Here is an 18,894-nt window from a genome sequence, read left to right on the forward strand (position 1 = left end):
TCCGTACCATTAAAAAAATTGAAAGTTTCTTTATTATCCTTGCCTAAAACTTTGAGGATCCTTACTGCTATTAGGGCATGTACAACCCATATAAATATCTTGGATCTTAAGGGGTATCAAGGGGGTAAGTGCAAAAAAAACATAAGAGACGGTATCTTGATGAATGAACGTCTCTAGCACGGTTCTCTAAGTCTAAATATGATTTTAGCCATACAACTCACATAAATTAGTATCTTGAGAGGTTCTAATGAATAAGATACAAGACTTAGATATATTGGGTTGTATGAAGGAGTTTCTTATGTGTATCTAGTGTTTAGAGAATCGCAACATAGTATCTAAGTTGTGCATATCCTTATATTATATAAAACATTGTAATTACTTTTGTTTCATTGGAAAAAAATATTATCCTTGCATGAAACTTCTCCCTAAGCTTCACTATCGTCTATTGGTTAGGGCCAGCGAAAATAACATTTATTGTCTTTAGTTGAATAATACACTAAAAATTTATGGTTTATTCTGGTGCTGCTCTAATAGCCTTTGTTGGATCAGAATTTTATTCTCCTTGTTGCATCATTTTTTTGTTCCCCCTCTGTACTATTCTTTCAGTTTTTGTGTGCACATGAAAATTTGTAACAGATAGAATAAATTTGCAATACATCTAAAAGTTCCATAGTTAACGACAACCAAAGTAAGTGCTTAAGACCCTGTTTGTTTGAACTTCTGGACAATTATAACAGCTAGCTTTATGGTTTAGCTTAAGAAAGCTAGAAACTCAAAAAAGCTAAGTTAATAAGGGAAGCTAAAAAGCTTGATTTTATGGCTTTTATAGCTTCCTGAGTTTAGGAAGCTAATAGCATCATTGGAAAGTTATTATTGGCTTCTCTGAATCAAAAGTTCAGTAACATCATTTCAAAAAAGCTCCAAAAGTTATAGCTTAAACAAACATGGCCAAAATCAATTACATAGGTTTATATTGTTACCATAGCAGCAGCAGCAACAACAACAATAATAACTTTTAGTCCTAAATGATAGATTAGAGTTGAAACTCAATAGAAACCATAAATAAAGCTTCAGCCACATGAATAGATGTAGTTTATGCTCTCCCCTATTTGAACCTAAATATTTAGATGTAATTTATGTTTTTAATTATTGTTTTACTGTCTATTTTCATGTTAACTTGGGTCTTTTCTGTCTCTTTTCTCATTTATATGGAACCTTAGGATCCTGCTAAGTACTAGCTTCTCTGGAGGTTTCCTTTAGATATGTCAAATAATCTCAATCGGTATTAGACAAGCATTTTTTTCGTTTCAGACTTGATCTTTTCTTGTATGACCATAAATCCAATGTAATATACATATTTTCGGATACTTATCTGCGGAACTTATGACATATGACATAACAACTTTAATTATAATCCTAGCTATGAAATTTATCTTTTAGCTTCTATAGTACCCTCTTGTCACATTGGAGCTTGGCACCACACTCATTACCCAAATCATGCACCTTGTCAATCTCATTGTCACACGGCACATATACTAAAGGTGAATCACCGAGATAAATATGTACGTATCCACTGATTTCCTTGTCATACATACACTATCATGGACGTGGTACCCCTCTTGCCTTGTCGGACGACGTGGTCTGAAGAATCTGTGCTGAAACATTTTCTATGCCTGCAGCAGATGGACCTGCCGTATCTCCACTTCTCCAGGCGTCATGCACGCCAGCAACCATACAGAACGCAGCATCCAAGAAGGTAGAAGAGTACAAGATAGGGCTGCTAGCTGCTGCTAGAGCTCCAAAATCTGTAGGCTGTATTTCAGGGACAGGGAGGATATTGACTTGGCTATTTTAAGTTTCCTTCTGATGAATGATGATCCGGATAGTGACCTAACAACCAATCAGCTATACTTACTCTATCCCTCCGAAAGGGCATGTACAGCATTAATCCCTCGAACCGGTTGTCCAAATACAAGATATAATTAAATGACCGCATGATACAATTCTAAACCCTAGATCAAATGTAGTTATAAGATAATATGTATAAAGAGTCGTGTAGATATGAGCTCTTTACAAAGAGATCGTCTCTTGTTATTTTTCATTTATCTCTGAAGGACACTCAAGAGAGACCTTATTATATTAAATAAGATTGTAGTATAGCCTCCTAAGGATGGTACATGATATCAATATTGTAGATAAAAGACTAAAATAATCTTACAAGAAGATGAAATAGATGAAATAGATTAAGATGTGTATCGAGAAGAGAAGAAGGTATTAGGAGGGTGTTTGAATGCACTAGAGCTAATATTTATCTGCTAAAATTAGTTGAGGACATCCAAACACTCTAACTAATAGTTTAACTATTAGCTGTTTTTAGTAAATTAGCTAATAGTTGGCTAGCTATTTGTTAGCTAGCTAATTTTACTAGTAATTTTTTAGCCAACTAACTATTAGATCTGGTGCATTTAAACACCCAACATTAAGTATTTTAAACAAAATTTAAATGCCATAACGATGAGCTCTCTTAAGACGTACGGGAGTGCATTAACTAGCTACTAATGAAGCTCCCCTGATGGCAATGGATCGGATGCTTGGGCGATGCGGCTCTCATGTGCGCCCACATGCTCGGTGTCCGCGGGTGCCTCGACCGACGCATGTGTTGACAGCAAAACGCAGGCAGGTCGGCGGCGTCGTGTCTGCGCTCGATCTGTTTGCTTGAGCGATCGATATATATGATCTCGGTGATAATAATAACCTGTTTTTCTCTCTCTCTCTCTCTCGTTTGACTGAGCTCGGTCACTCACACATTAATTGGTTTCATTTGTGGATCTAGCTTGAGAACTAATTAACAGGCCACCATCACACACATGCAGGGACATGCATGCCACGCTGATTTGAACCGGAACTTCTGGTTTCAAGTCAAACTTGGACAAGTTGCCCATTGTTTTGTTTTGGTTGATAATAACATATATAACTTGCTGGGCTAATGTCAACTGCTGCTAGGAATCAAGAACTACTGCAGTTTTGCAATTTGGACATGCTACAATATTGTATGGCTAGCTTGCAGCATTATATTGTTGGTAGCCTTCACGTACTCCTGTATAATAATTTGCCTTAATCGGGGTTCACCCTGATGAACAATCTTACGACGATGACATGAACTGACACGGCATCAGATAGTACGGAAACGGGCGAAGGCATTAAAACGCTGAACTAGAGCTAGCTAGCTAGCTAGTCGGGAAAGCTCGAGAGAGAAACACCAGCGCGCTCAAGCAAATTAATAAGGGATCAACGATCAAAATATAACTGTATTGTTTCGTTTGTACAGACACACATGGAGAGTGAACTGAAACAACCTCAGCATGCATCTAGCTCCTTTTGTGCCGCTAATAACAGATCGAAAAAAGGACCCCTGGTTGTCTTATTACAGAACCAAAGCCGCACACATCCGTTGCATGCGCTTCGATGCGCCAGCCAAGCTCATCCTTCGGCTTGGGGATCCCTCCGATCCACGGCGGCGCCAACCAGAACAACAAAAATAATTAAACAGAAAAGAAAAGAAAGAAAGAAACAATTAATAAGGCCATGACGATCGATCGACGTGTTGTTGCCGGGCATGCAGGTCCTCTCGATAGATCAGATGAGATCTTCATTGTTGCCTCGCTGACGACGACCCCAGGCCTGTGGCTTCAGATCTCTTCATGATCCTCAGCTTCTTGCAGGTGCTAGCGAACATCTCGAACGGCACGTCTCCGACGAGCATGAGGTCGCCGTCCTTGTCCTCGTAGGTGACGGCGAACTCCGACAGGTTGTTGGCGCTGCTGGAGGAGACGAACAAGGCCTCCAGGGCCTCCCGGAGCTCCCTGTAGCCCCTGTACATCCTCAGGTCCACCTTCCTCAGGTACGGGGCGCCGTCCATGCTCACTTTGACGAAGGAGCCAACGACGACGGCGGCGCTGCTGCTGCTGGTGGTGTTTGTGGCGGCTGCTGACGATGCCGTGCAGCCGGGCGCCGCCGCCGCCGCCTCCTGTTTGGCCGCTGCCGCCTGCTTGCTGCTGGCCTGCTGGAAGCAGCTCTTCCGGTACGACCTCACCGGCGGCCAACCCACCACGGGCGCCCTGCGAGAGTTGAGTGACATACGTACGTAGCGTCAGGACTCAGGAGTCAGGACCTGATGCAGCAGAGCGGAGCTAGCTGCGCCTGCTACGATCGAAGAAGGGACACTACGGTTCTTCTGAACAGTTTTGGAATAACGCTCTATCTATAATCTCTACTCACTTGGCTGCCGGGGGCGCCGTCTCGGCGTCACGCTTGCTTGCCTCCTCGGCGCCGGCGGCTTCCTCCACGGCATCGGCGGTGGCGCGCCTCTTGCCCCTTGGCGTCGACGGCGGCGTGGCCTTCACCAGTTGGGGCTGGCTGCAGTCGTCGACGGTGCCCGGCAGGCCAAGCCTCAGCTCGGTCGCCATGAGGTCGCCCACGACGGTTTCCATGTCCCAAGTTCTGTACGTACTCCTCCTTAGGCCGGCCGGCGAAGGGTAGTCCTCCTTCTCTCTTGTTGCAGAGCTAGCTATAGCTCGATCTTTGCGTGCTAGAAGAGATGTATGCGAATGTGATGATGAGCTGGTCTCTGGTGTGTTCGGCCTGAGGATGGCATCGGTGCGCATGTTTTATACTGGAGGAGGAGAGGTGGTCAGGTCAGCCAGCCAGGCTGCCAGAAGGAACTGGTCGAGGGGAGCGAGATGAGAGGCCGGCGACACGGACACATGCATGCAGCGACGTCGGGGGCGTGCGCAAGGCTGTGCTGCGAGGGCGACCGCGGGGAAGCAGCCACGAGCGGCCTGCCGGGTCGGCCGGCGACATGCATAGATTCCTCGGTCGACGGAGTCATGGCGGGCCGCGGGGCCGTCGGATCCGGACCGGAGGCAGCCCATGTGGGCGGGGCCCGCCAGCCGCTGGATGGATACCCATAACCATAACTCATATCAATATATATATGAAATCATGGTATGCACATATTCTCTAATATATTTTGTTTCATTAGGTATTGTTCAGTTATTCCCCTTTCATATGGATTAGATAAGATTTAAAAAATTAAGAATTTTTTTAACCTGTATGTGATTTAAACCCACCCAGCCTATATAGATTAAGAGCGAACCGGACATTAGAGTTTGTTCGTTTTACCGTTAATCTATATGAATTAGTTAGTATTAAGTCAATTTAAATGTATTGCAAGTTAAAATTTATCTTAATCTATTTTAATACATTTTTAATTCACATAAAATTAGAATAACCGAATAAAACCTTAGCGGGACCAAATGGGTGGCTGCCTGGCTGGATACGCGGTTTTCCGAGTCCCCCGGTCGATTTTTCAATTCAGCGGAGAACATGGCGTGCTAACGGGCTGTCGCCGCTCATCATGATGGCGGATTCAGTTTTGGAGGAATTATTTGGCGATCCTGTTTTGGAGAAATCACTCTTCGCTGATACATATAAGTACCGATTACTTAGTAGGATGCTATGATAGATATAAATGGAGAAGCGTCTCTCCCGTATTATTTACGGTTACATTGAAGATGGCTCATATAGTCATATGTATCGCAGAATATAGGGGGGCACTGTCGATTGCTTTTGCCTGCATATATATATATGCATCTCTTTCTCCATTTTCCCACGTATCTTTGAGTAAATTACACCCAATTATTGACCATCATCGCACGCGTCACCTTTTTCGTGCTTGTACATTTTAAGGTTAGGCAAGGGTCCAAGGGATACATGGAGGAATATTGTTTTTTTACATGGTTGCGCGGATTATACATATTTTTAATAAGTACAACTGGACATCGAAAAAAAATGATAGTATACATATTTTTGCACGGCTGTTCTTTTTTTTACCGAACCAGCATTTAAATCAAGTGACGTTTTGACAAGATAAAGGGGCTCTATATATAGTACCAGTGGCGGACTCACCACCCAGGCACCACAGGCGGTGGCCTGGGCTGTTTTGCCTACGACAATGGAAAGAAGCAAGCAAGCACCATACGCTTAATCCTACGGCAATGGAGAGAAGCAAGCAAGCACAGGCATAGAGGATAGCAACTTAATCTTGCCTAGGTCGTCCTCAAATCCTGGGTCCGCCACTGTATAGTACGACTACCTGTGTGATGTACCACACACTACAGAAAAACCCCCATGGTGTATATAATTTTATATATCCTCCACTATCATCATCTACTTCACTTTGGATCCCCACTATCTCTCTTTTAATAACCACCAAATGGGATACTATTGTTCAGCAAATCTCTCCCTGCGCGCGCCGCTGCTGCTTCATCTTTTGGTTCGGTAAAGGTCCAACAAAGCCAAGTGGGAGCTGTTTGTTTACAAGAGATCTTCGCACACAAATTAAAGCACTGTCGTTTGGCTCTGTGCTATTCCCCATGCAAACAAATTGAACTGCACTTACTCCTGAGTTTTGATCATGAGAACCACCAAATGGCCCCCTTGTTTAAGAATTAATGTGGCTCATACGTGACATGACATGTATATATCATGGTAGTCGGGACCTGTTGAACCAAACTAACGTACCTTTTGGAAACCACGCTTCTCGAGCAGTTCTAGAAAAAAGCAAAAAGGTTAGTGTGCCTTCGGAAACAAGCGTGTCTTGTACGTATAATATACTACAACGTAGGAAAAATCATGCACTCCGGAATTCACGGGATTGCATTGGTACGGTTTGTTTGTCATCAGTTTGACTGTTTTGAAGGCACTAATCCTGGAGCAACTTTATTGTGTGTTTAATTACAGTACGCAACCATCCAAATGTTTTTTACGATCTATTTAAGTCCTTAATTAATTTCCGCTTAACAAATAGAAATAGAGTTCGATCCTAATATGATCTGATCCCTAAATTTTATAGTGTAAAATTTAGAGTCTATCACCACCACTAGATTATCTCCAGCATATACTCCTAGATTATCTCCAACATATACTCCCTATCTTACTCATTATTTCAAACTTCGTTATAGAGACAGTACAAAACAGTAAGCTTTAGTTAGCAAGATAGCCAACTTTGAATTGAAGCATGAACATATAAAGATGCCTGAACCAGAGCCTATATTAACTATGGAATAATTTGGCAAAGTAGAAGAACAATACTTGGGTGCTTTTTATAGTGACAATGGTATTAGGTAATTTAAATAGATACAGATTCGGAGGTTTATTTGAAGTTAGTTTTTAATTATGACACATGTGGGTAATTTAGATAAGCCTACGAGTTACTTTATATAAATTTTTTTCTAATGCTATGGGTGATTTAATTAAAGATTTAGTGGGTTACTGTAGAATAAATTCTATAGTGAAACACGTGGGTAGTTTATAAAAATATCTGCATGTGGTAATCTAGATATATGTTTAGGTGTTACTTTGAACTTTTTCAATAATGAAAGCTGTAGGTAAAAAAAAAACTGAATAAAATCTAAAAATTATTGTTGTTAGCGATCATTAGAGTATGGCTTATTGATACCCGAATATTTTATACTCTCCTTGTTCTAACGCGTGTGGACCATTTTATCTTTTTTTTTGAATATATTATATTTATTATATAACTAGATATATAATAAAATTTAAATATCTAGAAAATGGAAAATAATCTGGGTCAGAGGATGATGGCTTTTTTAGGTTTGCCTTTCTTCTATTAGCAATAGATATATGTCAACCTCCAAGGTGATCTAGACGAACTGTGGCTAGAATATATTGCTCGTATTGAGCGTCGTGGGAGAGGAATACTTGTAGGGACTTGTAGGGACCAAAGCACGGATCACAACAAGGGCTTGTTAAACCCGTACTAACCAAAATTGAGTATAAGAGAATTTAAGAGTGTGTTTGGTTTGATGAATGAAATCATTCATCTTCTTCTCACTCCTCACTTTTTTATTTGGTTTGTAGAATAGAATGAGTTGATCCATCACCACCTCATTCCTCATAAGCTAATAATTAATATATACACGAGGAGTAGGTTGATTCTACCAAAATTGATGGAATGAACTTATGATGCATCACCTCATGAAGTATAGAGTGACTCCACAAACCAAACACACCATTATCCTCTCAGTCCCCTCCGATTCGAATGCAACGGAACAAATCTTAAGTGTGAATATATATGTGTGGATTGCAATTTGGATGTATATAAGGACAGTCGGAAAAAAGAAAAGATAACAAAACTTCTCGAAAGATTGCATGCATGTTGTTTGGCTCCTCTCTCTAAAGTTTAGTTCGTGTTATATCAAATATTTAATATTAATTATAGATATTAAATATAATCATAACAATATTTAATAAATCTGTCTTATTTTTTAGCCTTTATCTATGTAATTTATTTTATAACTAGACTAAATTTAATATATTTAATTATCGTTTAAATATTTAATGTGACAGTGACTAAATTTTAGTTGGGAGGAACGAATAGAATGGTAAGACTACGCTGCAACGTACGGTCTAAAAAAAAACAATCGGAGTAGCAATATTACTAGTACCACAAGTTAAACACACAGGCCTAGCTACGCCTAGTAAAGGACTACTACTATACCCAGCCAAGCCTATAGCTAGCTAATTTGACTTCGTTGTGTGTGTGTGTGTGTTTTAAGAAAAAGTGGCGAGAAGGTTTAGATGATGTTCCTGATGTCGACACTTGCATGCCGCGCGGTGCGGTGCTCCATGACGCGCGCGAAAAAGAATTGTTTTTGCAGCTCGCAACAAGCAAGGTCGTGTCGACTCGTGTGCTATCCCATCCCAGCCCATGCATGAGCATGATACGCTCCGATCCTTTTGTCAGCATCAAGTCGATCCAAATTCAATCTACCGAAGCTAGCTAGCTAGCTACGAGCCGTTTATTGGTGTTAACTAACTGATCTAGCTAGCTGCTCTGCCTGTCTTGAAATGACGAACGCGCTAGCTAGAATTAATCAAGCCTGATTCGTCGATTCCCTGTCCCACTACTGCTCTCTGCTGTCCATGCATGCATGATTAGAGATGCATGCATCCAAAACTAAATTGCATATAGACTGACTGATATAGATCAGAGCAGCTTCCCAGTACCGTTTGACTGTTGGCAGAGATGCCTTGTGTTCCTGCAACCACTTACAAGGCTAGCTAGCTGAGACGTCGTCGTAACACACTGCTGATGATTGGGCTGCTGCTGGCCTGCTGCTCATAGTGTGCATGTGTGTGTGTGTTTCAACTGTCCATGACTAAACTAAACATCATATACTATTCTCGAGCTGTACGTGATGTGTACTACCTGCTGTTGGTGTCGCCCCCGGCCAACCGAAAAGAAAATTCCTGGCGGTCTGCTGCATATGATTCCGATCGACGGATGCAGTGCAGTGCAGTGCAATTGGACTTGTTTGGCTCGGCTGTATTGAAAATGCTGCACTCTGCATCTGGGGTTCCCACGACTAGACTAATAGCTAGATCAGAGCAAAGGTTTGCATGCATGTTCAGTTTGTTTTCTGTTTTCAAAGATGCCATGTGTCGCAATGACCTCCCACATCCAGCGTATACGTACCTACAAATGTGTGTATCTGCCGGTGTGTGAACTGCGAACCATATATATATGCCCTTGTACTATTCGACTTTCTTCAGTCTCCTGTCGAATCTTGATTGTGTTTCTGCATACGGTTTCCTGAAAACCGTGTTCTCTCGATCGTTGTCATCACTGCTAATGTAAGCAGCTAAACTTTAGCCTTGGCTCTCGTTGTTTTTTCTTACTAGGTGTCGTTTGGTCGTTCACATATTTTGTAACGTAATGAATAACTGGTAACGTTAAAAAATATTTGTTTAACTTCAACCGTAATCAGATATCACATTAGAAATTTATAACGGACTATTCAAAATTGTTATCGCTTATACTCAAGTGTGTTACATTACATTTCGTGAACCAAATAACACCATATTGTTTTCGTACAACAATTTCAAAGATCAGACTGTACAACTATAACTGTCGGATAGCTACACTTGAAGTGCAAACCCTCGTGGGCTAAGTTATGGCGAATAGGTGAAGACGAACACAACCCATGTCGCGATCATCGGCCCACACACCTTAAGATATATGGGATGTGGACAACTGTACGAGGGAAAGTTCTGCAATGACACAATAGAGATGTAGACTTGTACTACCCTGTCCTAAAATAAAATTTGTTTTACTTTTTTATTTGATTCATGCAATAGTTTAATATATTTGTTTTATATACGTGTCTAGATTTATCATCATCCATTTAAATATAGACATAAAAAAAATCAAGAGTTAAAACGACTAATATTTTAGAACGGACCGAGTAAAAAGAAAGTGCTCATGCCGGTTTTTTTATTAACACGGAGCTAAGCGCCGTTTTAAACACATCAGCTAACGCTTTGTTTGAATACTCTAATATTAACCACAATTCATGTGTTTTGAGGTGGATTAGGGTGCAATTTAAGTTACACCTCAATATATATAGATTAAGCTCAATACTAGAGTACTCAAACTAGACCTAATCTTGGACGAAGGGTTGAGATTGTTTTTGTATATATATACACGAAGGTGGGTTTAGTGCACGAGATGTGTTGCCCTAATATAAGCCACGCTGATCGAGGTGCTACCCGACCTTGCTGCCAATTCAAGCACGCGCTGCAGCCTGCAGTGCTGGCTGGATCAAGAGACGTCAGAGGAAGCAATGCAAGCAGGCAAAAGTGACCAAAGCTGTAGCAAAAGGCTGTCATGCCCGAATGTGCATGCATGTGTCGATGCTCGAAACATACCACAAATGTACACGCGTGCACGTGAAGCGACAGTTTGTGCGCAAGCACAGTTTTGTTGCCTTCCGGATGGCAACGTATATGGCAGCGTACGCACGTGGAATATAATGACACGCAGGAGATTAGCGTTACTCGCACAACCATTATATTGTGCAAGAACTAATGTTTCATACATGTGTATGCATGCACGCACTAAGCTTACAACGGAGATCGATTATTATGTTATTACACGTATACAAAAAAGCCAAATTACAACAGTAACCTTAGGTGTAAATTTCATTCTAGTTTCATATATTGATTCAATAGGCTATATCTGACAACATTTTTACAATTAGAGAAGAATAGTGTGTGTATATTTAATAAGCTATCTGACAGCATTATTAAAAACAGAGAAGAATAGTGTGTTATAGGGATAAATTAAAAGTATAAAACTAGGTTGGTTCAGTTTTTAAGTCTAGATGAATCGTGGATTAAATGACCATAAAACAATAGAATACGACTATGCATTAAGGGTGTGTGTTTTATCAATATTTTATTTAGTTTTATATGATATTGTAGTCTTCAAAACAGTACCATGAAACTCTCTACTAAGAACAAGTATAATAATGGTCTTATAATCAAACTACTCAACATTTTTCTTGATGTAGAGGAGAGAAGAGTTTGGCTCTCATACAAGCAACAAGCTAACTATGGGAGCTTATGTAATGGTGAGTCTATCTCTAACAAGGAAATACATTTTTAGAGGCATTTAGCTATTTGCATAATAAATAGTGTATGTGTGTGGCTCACAAAGTTTTGTTTCTCCAAAATATCATGCATAATGCTTTGAAGGAAAGGGGTTGTGGGCGTGTAGATTTGTATAACCTCTTTCCTCATATGCATTTTGCCTCTTGTGAATGTGTAGCCGTTCGAGATAGATGCATTGCTCTACAGTGTCGTGCGAGAGGTATTTTGCATTTGCATGCTCTTTTGCATGATCTGTTAGCAAGCAAATATAAGGAGGACTAAAAAAATAATGTGAGACATGCTACCCATAAAATCCGTTAAGGCCTCACCTCCATCTCCTTCCCATCCTAGGTGTGCCACATGACCTTGTAGACACTCAGCTCGCCCCTCTGCTGCATAGACAACTAGCATGCGAGTTGAGTAACACAAGCAAGATATCCACAAAGCTTGGACAAATGTCGCCACTACTTCGGTTGGTGACAGTGCGTGTGGCGTAACACAAGCAAGATATCCACAAAGATATCCACGCAACTCTTCTTTTACTCCTCTGCTCCATCTTCTTCTAATCCTATTCTTTGTTTTTCTCTACTTCATCCCCTTCCCTTGGTTTGGCATCGACTTCACTCGGTGGATGGCTAGATTTATGTTGAAGTTGTATGTATCTGCATGCTATGAGCCAAAAGCATCTGGTTATCGTGCTAGATGGCATGGGCTTTGGTGGTGGTCCTCCATGGCTAGATGGTCATGTTCGAGGCATGGCTACCTGTCTAGTTCTTGTAGGTAGTAAATGGTGTCTGGTGGTTTGGTATCGGTGGATTAGTGCCATCCGAGTGCTCATCAGACTCGGTGTGGCATGTAGTGCTGGACAAGTGGCATGCTACTTGGCTGTCATGGTGTTTTATTGGTGAAAGCCTTGTTCAGCTTGCTATCAATGCCAGCGGTAATGGCGTCCTTCGAGTCTTCGACATCTTGCTCCTTGTTATAGGGATCGCTGAAGAACCACTCCTCGTTAATTATGACTTATGGATCAAGGGCTATGGGTGGTTTGGGCAAGGCCCTTTGCAATGGTAGTTCTTGGGGAAAGCCCTTCTTGATCGCTAGCCATTTGTAGCGGTGATGGTGATCTAGGCATCATGTTCCTTCTTGGAGGCATCACTACAGGACCACTACTCTACTTTGGCCTCTACGTCTTTGTCTTTGTGGCCTTTTGTTGTTCCCAAAGAGATCACTGTTGTCAATGGTTCTTGCCACACAATCGATACACGTTATAGGTCCCTGTTGTGCCTATGCATTTGATTATCGTTCGTCTTTGCAATGGTTGGTCCAACCCTAACATTGTTTGGATCGTCCTAGGGGATTATTTGTTGCATCATTCAACTTTTATGGTGGATGATTTGCTGCCAATATCGCTTTATTCTCTGTGGATGCTTTGCTATACAGATCCTGTCCCTATGGTACATTTTTTGATTATGGAAACAAAGAGTTCCGGCTTTTGCATCAAATGCGTACAACCATTACATGTCAATTATTATCTCAATGAACATGTGCTTGAATAATGAAACTAACTTGATGGAACTAAATATCGTGACTATGGATAACACTAGCCACACTCAAGTCTTGCATTTGATCGCCATTCATGATTCACAAAGACTTCCATTGCCACCACTTCCAAGGCTTGACACACATCGAGAATTTGTTGATGTGTTTCCTTCTTCTGTAGAAGTCTCCAGAACCTAAACCAATGAGTACCTCTGAAAATGACATGCACAATTTATGGTATTGGTTTGTGATTAAAAGCCACCTCATTTCGAGTAAGCCAAATAGACCAAAATAAAGCCGACATGGTTGTTTGGGGCTCCCTCCAATGGATGTGTTGCCATCAATATTTGTGCATGCCCATGTCGTCTCCTTTGGATGAATGCTTTATGGTTATGTGTTCAGTTTCTCTATAGACAATCATTGTGTCAATGCCTTCAATTTTCTTATACTTAGTCTTTGTATTCCGTGCCATAGCTAAGGCTCCTCTCCCCCCTAATTTTTCTTACTGATCTATGCATCTAGTGGTGATACTTTGATTACTTTTATAACTTAACTTATAGCTAATAAACTAACTCTATTATTGAGATCCCTCCGACAATGACTATATATATAGCGTGTAGTGTGTGCGCACGACAGCGCTCTGAAGTCACGCCTCGACGTCGGCCTCTGTTCGTCGTGCACGCCTCGATGCTGGCCGCTACTTGCGCTGCCGTCGACCGCTGCTTGCCGAGCGCACAATTGGCCGCTTTGCCACGCCTTGGCGAACACACATCTCCTTGTTGGCTGTTGCCGCTAATAGCTGCTTGGTCTACTACTTTTGTTGTCTTTTACTGCAGTTATTGCAATTTTATTTATATTTGATGGCCTGTTGTAGCCACAACAAGCTAATCCAAATAGAACGTATAATGTCTCGACGGTTTGGAGTGAAAGCAAATCCTATGTTGTAACGTCCCGCCACTGACGCGTTGAACTAGATCTAGACTGGCCCTGTATGTTAGTGGCCCATCTGATTCCGCCTAGGTTTAGAGTACTTCTAGAAATCCACAAGGTGGCACACGCCACTGTAGTTGGAAGTAGGAACAAAAGGGAAGCAAACCCTCTACAGTAACATCTAGCCGCTAGCATGCGGGACCAGGCATCGACTAGTCCCACACATCAGTGATCGACCGATAAATACGTCCATGCACGTTACTACAGAGGATCTGGTTGAAAACAAAAGAGGGAGATGGAAGAAGGGCCAGCGGCTCCTCTGTCATAACGTCCGGCCGCTACCAAGGCGGGGCCGAGCTGCAACCGGGCTCACGAGTCAGTCGACCGCGGTCGGCTACGTCTGACGACGTTACGTTAGAGGATCTCGATGCTAGAAGAAGTATATGCTTTAATATTATATTGTTTTATTAAGTTTTGTAAAAAACATAACTTGACAAAATAAGATGAAGTGGGTCTTACTCAACTAGTTGAGTTGAGTGGAAGGTGTCATCGTAAACCCAATCACCCATGTACGAATTCGGGGTTAGGTGAAAGGTGGTGATCATGAACCCAATCACCCATGTTCATATTCTGCATGATTATTTCCAGGCGCTGAGACTGCTAGCAACCAAACAGCATGATTATTTCCATTTCAAAATCGGGTGCTTTCTCCTCTGGTCACACTTTCAAAGTTGCAAGAGGGTGTGAGCATATGAAATAGACAAATATATAACAATACATGCTCTCTTATTGTGGCAAATTATCCCAATCCATTGTCGCCTCCGATAACATAGTTTGAAAGCTAGATGTTTTATTAAGGCCTTGTTCGGTTATTTCCAATACACATGAATTGGATGAGATTGAAAAAATTAAAAAGAAGTTTTACTTGTTTGGGATTCAAACTCATCTAATCTCACTCAATCCACATGGATTGAGAGCTAACCGAACAAACCCCAGTGGGAAAGTTACAAACCCTGCACGGCAGTCTCAGCTGGAGGCAGGGCATGGCCTCCCTCTTATTAGTAGTTGCTGTATAAATTCATCCACGTACCTGTCTTGAAGTTCCTTATCAGCTACAATCGCTTGCACCTTGAGAGCATTTGCGACAAAGACACCCCTGGTTTCCTCCTCTAGCATGACGGCCCGGGCCGCGCCGGCCACGCCATGGCGGTCGAAAGAGCCGTCGTGCTCATCCCTGGGCACCTGCAACCCCACCTTCTTTCCCTCCATGAGGCGCGCGTTCGGGCCCTGGTCCCCGAAGATGGGCAGCATGACGAGAGGGCGGCCGTACAGGAGCCCTTCGATGAGCGAGTTCCGTCCGCAGTGCGTCAAGAACCCGCCCACGGCGGCGTGCGCCAGTACGCTGGGCTGAGGAACCCACCCCGTGGTCACCAGCCCACGGCCGCGGGTGCGTTCTTGGAACCCGGCCGGAAGGACGTCCGCGTCGGGGACGCCGCTAGGGTTCCGCAAAGCCCAGAGGAAGCCCGTCCCGGCGAGCTCCAGCCCCAGCGCCAGCTCGTGCACCTGCTCCGCGCGCAGCGGCACCTCGCTCCCCAGCGCCACGTACAGCACCGAGCTCGGCGGTTGCGCGTCCAGCCACCGTACGGTGGCGTGCTCCCCGTTCGCGTTGGCGCTGGCGCCACGCCCTCCGTCGGGTGACGGCGGAAGCAGGCCGAGGGGCAGAACCGGCTTGCCGACGAGCGGCGCCACCAGCGGCAGGAACTCCGGTTCCCACTCGTGGCTGCTTCGTATGGCCATGATCGTGCACCTCTCGCGTGTCAAGAAGTAGCGCTCGGCGATGGACACACCGGATGCGCCATCCTTGGCGGAATACTGTTTGTTCTGCTCCGACTCGTAACGGGGTGCAGCGGCCGGCTTGCCGCTCGAGGACTGCCGTTCCCTGCCCACGGCCAGGCACGCGGCGCTCGGGAGCAGCATCGCGCATGGCACCTGGTGACAAGCCAAGCTAATCTTTGTACACATGTTGCACATATTAAATCACAATTATCCATATTAGATCTAACGTCTCTGGTTATCATTGTAATTTACAAATAACACTTTCTATCACTACATCCACCACGTCGGAGAGTGTTCTTAGCAAATATATCAAACAACTACATACATTAAATCTAAAATGAGTGGTGATGATTTAATGTGCACTAAAATTTCATGTGCATTGATATGTTCTCAGAAAAAACAAACAACGCTAGTAACCAGTTTTCGTTTGGTGTGCGGAACTGCGGACTGCGGACGAACCTTGTGCTCGACGGCGGCGGTGGCGGCCCAGTAGTGGAAGGAGTCGAGGACGACCCAGTCAGGCCTCCTGCCCTCGTCGGCGCAGCACCCGCCCAAGAACTCCGCGAAGGGCGCGGCGAGGCCGTCGAAGGCCTTGAACAGCAGCTCGAACTTGTCGTGGGGGACGCTGTTGGTGGACTCGGCGCCGTCGGGGAGGCCGTCGACGCGCGGGAGCGGGAGCGCCACGATGTCGACGCGCGGCGCGGCGGCGGGGCGCAGCGGCGGGAGGCGGGCGACGTTGCCCGGCGTGGAGACGAAGGACACGCGGTGGCCCCGCAGCGCCAGCCGCTCCGCGAGCTCCAGGTACGGGAGCAGGTGGCCGAACCCGAGCCACGGGAAGATCACAAGGCGCAGCGGCGCCGCGGACGAGGACGCGGCGTCCATGGCGATTGGTTGACCTTGACCGAGGGCAAGCGGAAGTGCCGGGAGGCGAGAGGAGCTGGTCTTGCCCGACGGCGTGGCGTGATCTGGATCTATACTGTAGGAGTTTATATTGCAGCGATTGATACTTAAGGGGGTCAATGGCACCGTCGGAGTCAAATATGGCATGCACTGCTAGTCTTGAATGGATGCTACAGTTCGTCAGATGGGGCTGTCCGGCTGTGCGAGGTGCCAACCTGGGTCGTGTTATCAATTGACCAGATGGGCATCGAGACGTGCGCCGACAGTCGGGTCACTTTAGCCCTGATTCGGTTAGGAGTCCCGGTTTTGATGATTAAACGACAAAACCAACAAAATTTCTAACAAGTTTTGCTCCTAGTATATGTTCATTTATATTAAAGACAGAAGGAGCACAAACTCTAAATGTAAGCAAAAAAGAATGTGTTGAGGACAACTTATATATATCATATGGCGCACTTCATGTGATTCCATGTGACGATCACATAAAATTTTATATTTCTTGAGTAGTAGAAACCAAGGTACAATTAAGAGGGGTCTTCAATGCTCAAGTGTCTCAATTTCAAAAGCTTATTTCGAAAACTAAAGTATTCAGATACTTTGTAAGTTCAACTAGAGTGAGATTTTGGGGTTAGAGAACCTCCCTGTTCAAAAGCAGTTGAACCTGTCCTCAGGGACAGTTCAACTTGTTTTGAGTAAAGACGCTGTACACGTGCTACGTCTCCAGGCCACACGGAGAACGACATCCGACCCCACCACATGGGCAGATCTAAAGGCACCACGTGGCAAGGAAAGATAATACATCCTAGGATGCATCATTGGGTCCGGACCTCCACAGAGGGACACCGGACCCCTGTGCGTACAAGTCCGGAGCTCCCAAGAAGGCATACCGGGTCCCTCGGGTGGGCCCCAGGACCCTCCGAGTAAGGTCCGGGCCTTAGCAAGGTCCCGGGACGGGGAGGACCCCGACATGAGTAAGGGCCCGGTGCTGGCACGTGTCCAGGCCTTGCCCTATGCTCCCCGCTCAGGCGGAGACCCGCTGCTGTCGCGTGGCTTGTGGCCCGTAACATAAGCCAACGGGCCGAGCCTGGCGTAAGGCCCCTAAAGCCGTGCAGCCTCTGCATTTATTGCGGAGAGGACGCGTCACCTGCCACCACGCTGACGGGCGATGTGCCCTCTCAGCATTTAACGCGTCATGTCCACTCCACTGGCAGACGGCGTCAGGGTCATCCATCAGACGGCGTGCCTGTCCAGTCTGTTGACAAACAGTGCGCCCGTGTCGTGCAGCGCATCGTGCTCATCATCCCTTCTACAAGAAGCTTCCCCTGCACGCCGAGGATACGCAGATCTCGGATGTCAGGGCACAAGAAGATTGCCCTAGCAGCGAACATTTGTAGCTCCAAGTGCTATATTCATTATGTCCCTGGGCCCATATGTCGGGGCTCAGTACCTTTGTGCATGCCCCCCTTCAGCTATAAAAGGAGAGGCATGCGACGTTACAAGGGATCCAATCTTAGGCTCACTCAGACACTCACAAGTTCATACAAGCTCTCAAGCAATACATCACACAGTGGAGTAGGGTGTTACGCTCCGGCGGCCCGAACCACTCTAAATCCTTGTGTATTCTTGTGTTCTCCCCATTTTCCAACTAACAAGCAAAACGCTTAGGCCCCTCCTCATCTTAGGATTTAGGACGGGTGCACTCCGCCACCCGGCCGGAGATTTCCTCTCCGACATTTGGCGCGCCAGGTAGGGGGCTAGGCATTAGGTTTTTGCTTGTTTCCTTGCTCGAGCATGATGGTGCAAATCGTTGAGCACCGTGCCGAGACTTCGGTAGATTTCGCGGTGGAGGGAGAAGCTGCCTCTTCCACACCACAGGTTCCCAATCGCCATGTGCCAGGCACTGCTGCTGTGCACGCCGCACGGCAGCACACGGCTGCACAGACGTCCCGGACTCCATCGAGGGCGACCCCACGAGCATTGTCAGTAGCCAGGGAGTTGTTGCGACACCCTCCAAGCTCCACGGCCTCACCAGGGTCCATGAAGCAATGGCGGGACGACGTCGACCGACTACTCGGTATGGCGCATTCTACCTCGACCAGGTCAAGGACACAGTCATCCCGGCGCCAACACAAGGCATCAGCGTCTGTGCGCTCGCCCTCAGTAAGGGGCGCTTAG

The 18,894-nt window shown here is 44.9% G+C and overlaps 2 protein-coding genes across 3 annotated transcripts; both read right to left on the reverse strand.

The window, feature by feature from the left end:
- Positions 1-3,290: 3,290 nt before the first annotated feature.
- LOC100216870 (uncharacterized) lies at positions 3,291-4,621 on the reverse strand. The gene is made up of 2 exons (NM_001143259.2): positions 4,279-4,621; positions 3,291-4,118 (listed from the first exon to the last, which is right to left on the reverse strand). Exons 1-2 carry the CDS (start codon positions 4,488-4,490, stop codon positions 3,650-3,652), a joined length of 681 nt encoding a protein of 226 aa, NP_001136731.2. The 5' UTR covers positions 4,491-4,621; the 3' UTR covers positions 3,291-3,649.
- A 10,114-nt stretch (positions 4,622-14,735) lies between these two features.
- Positions 14,736-16,987, reverse strand: LOC100272814 (uncharacterized). 2 transcript variants are annotated; one of them, XM_023301487.2, is made up of 2 exons: positions 16,279-16,987; positions 14,736-15,993 (listed from the first exon to the last, which is right to left on the reverse strand). In XM_023301487.2, exons 1-2 carry the CDS (start codon positions 16,864-16,866, stop codon positions 15,010-15,012), a joined length of 1,572 nt encoding a protein of 523 aa, XP_023157255.1. In that variant the 5' UTR covers positions 16,867-16,987; the 3' UTR covers positions 14,736-15,009. The 2 variants fall into 2 exon arrangements, with proteins under 2 accessions (XP_023157255.1, NP_001140739.1); NM_001147267.1 differs by having other exon boundaries at positions 14,752-15,972; positions 16,279-16,733.
- Positions 16,988-18,894: the final 1,907 nt, after the last annotated feature.

The sequence above is a fragment of the Zea mays genome, chromosome 1, assembly GCF_902167145.1.
Source record: "Zea mays cultivar B73 chromosome 1, Zm-B73-REFERENCE-NAM-5.0, whole genome shotgun sequence".
Taxonomy (NCBI): Eukaryota; Viridiplantae; Streptophyta; class Magnoliopsida; order Poales; family Poaceae; genus Zea; species Zea mays.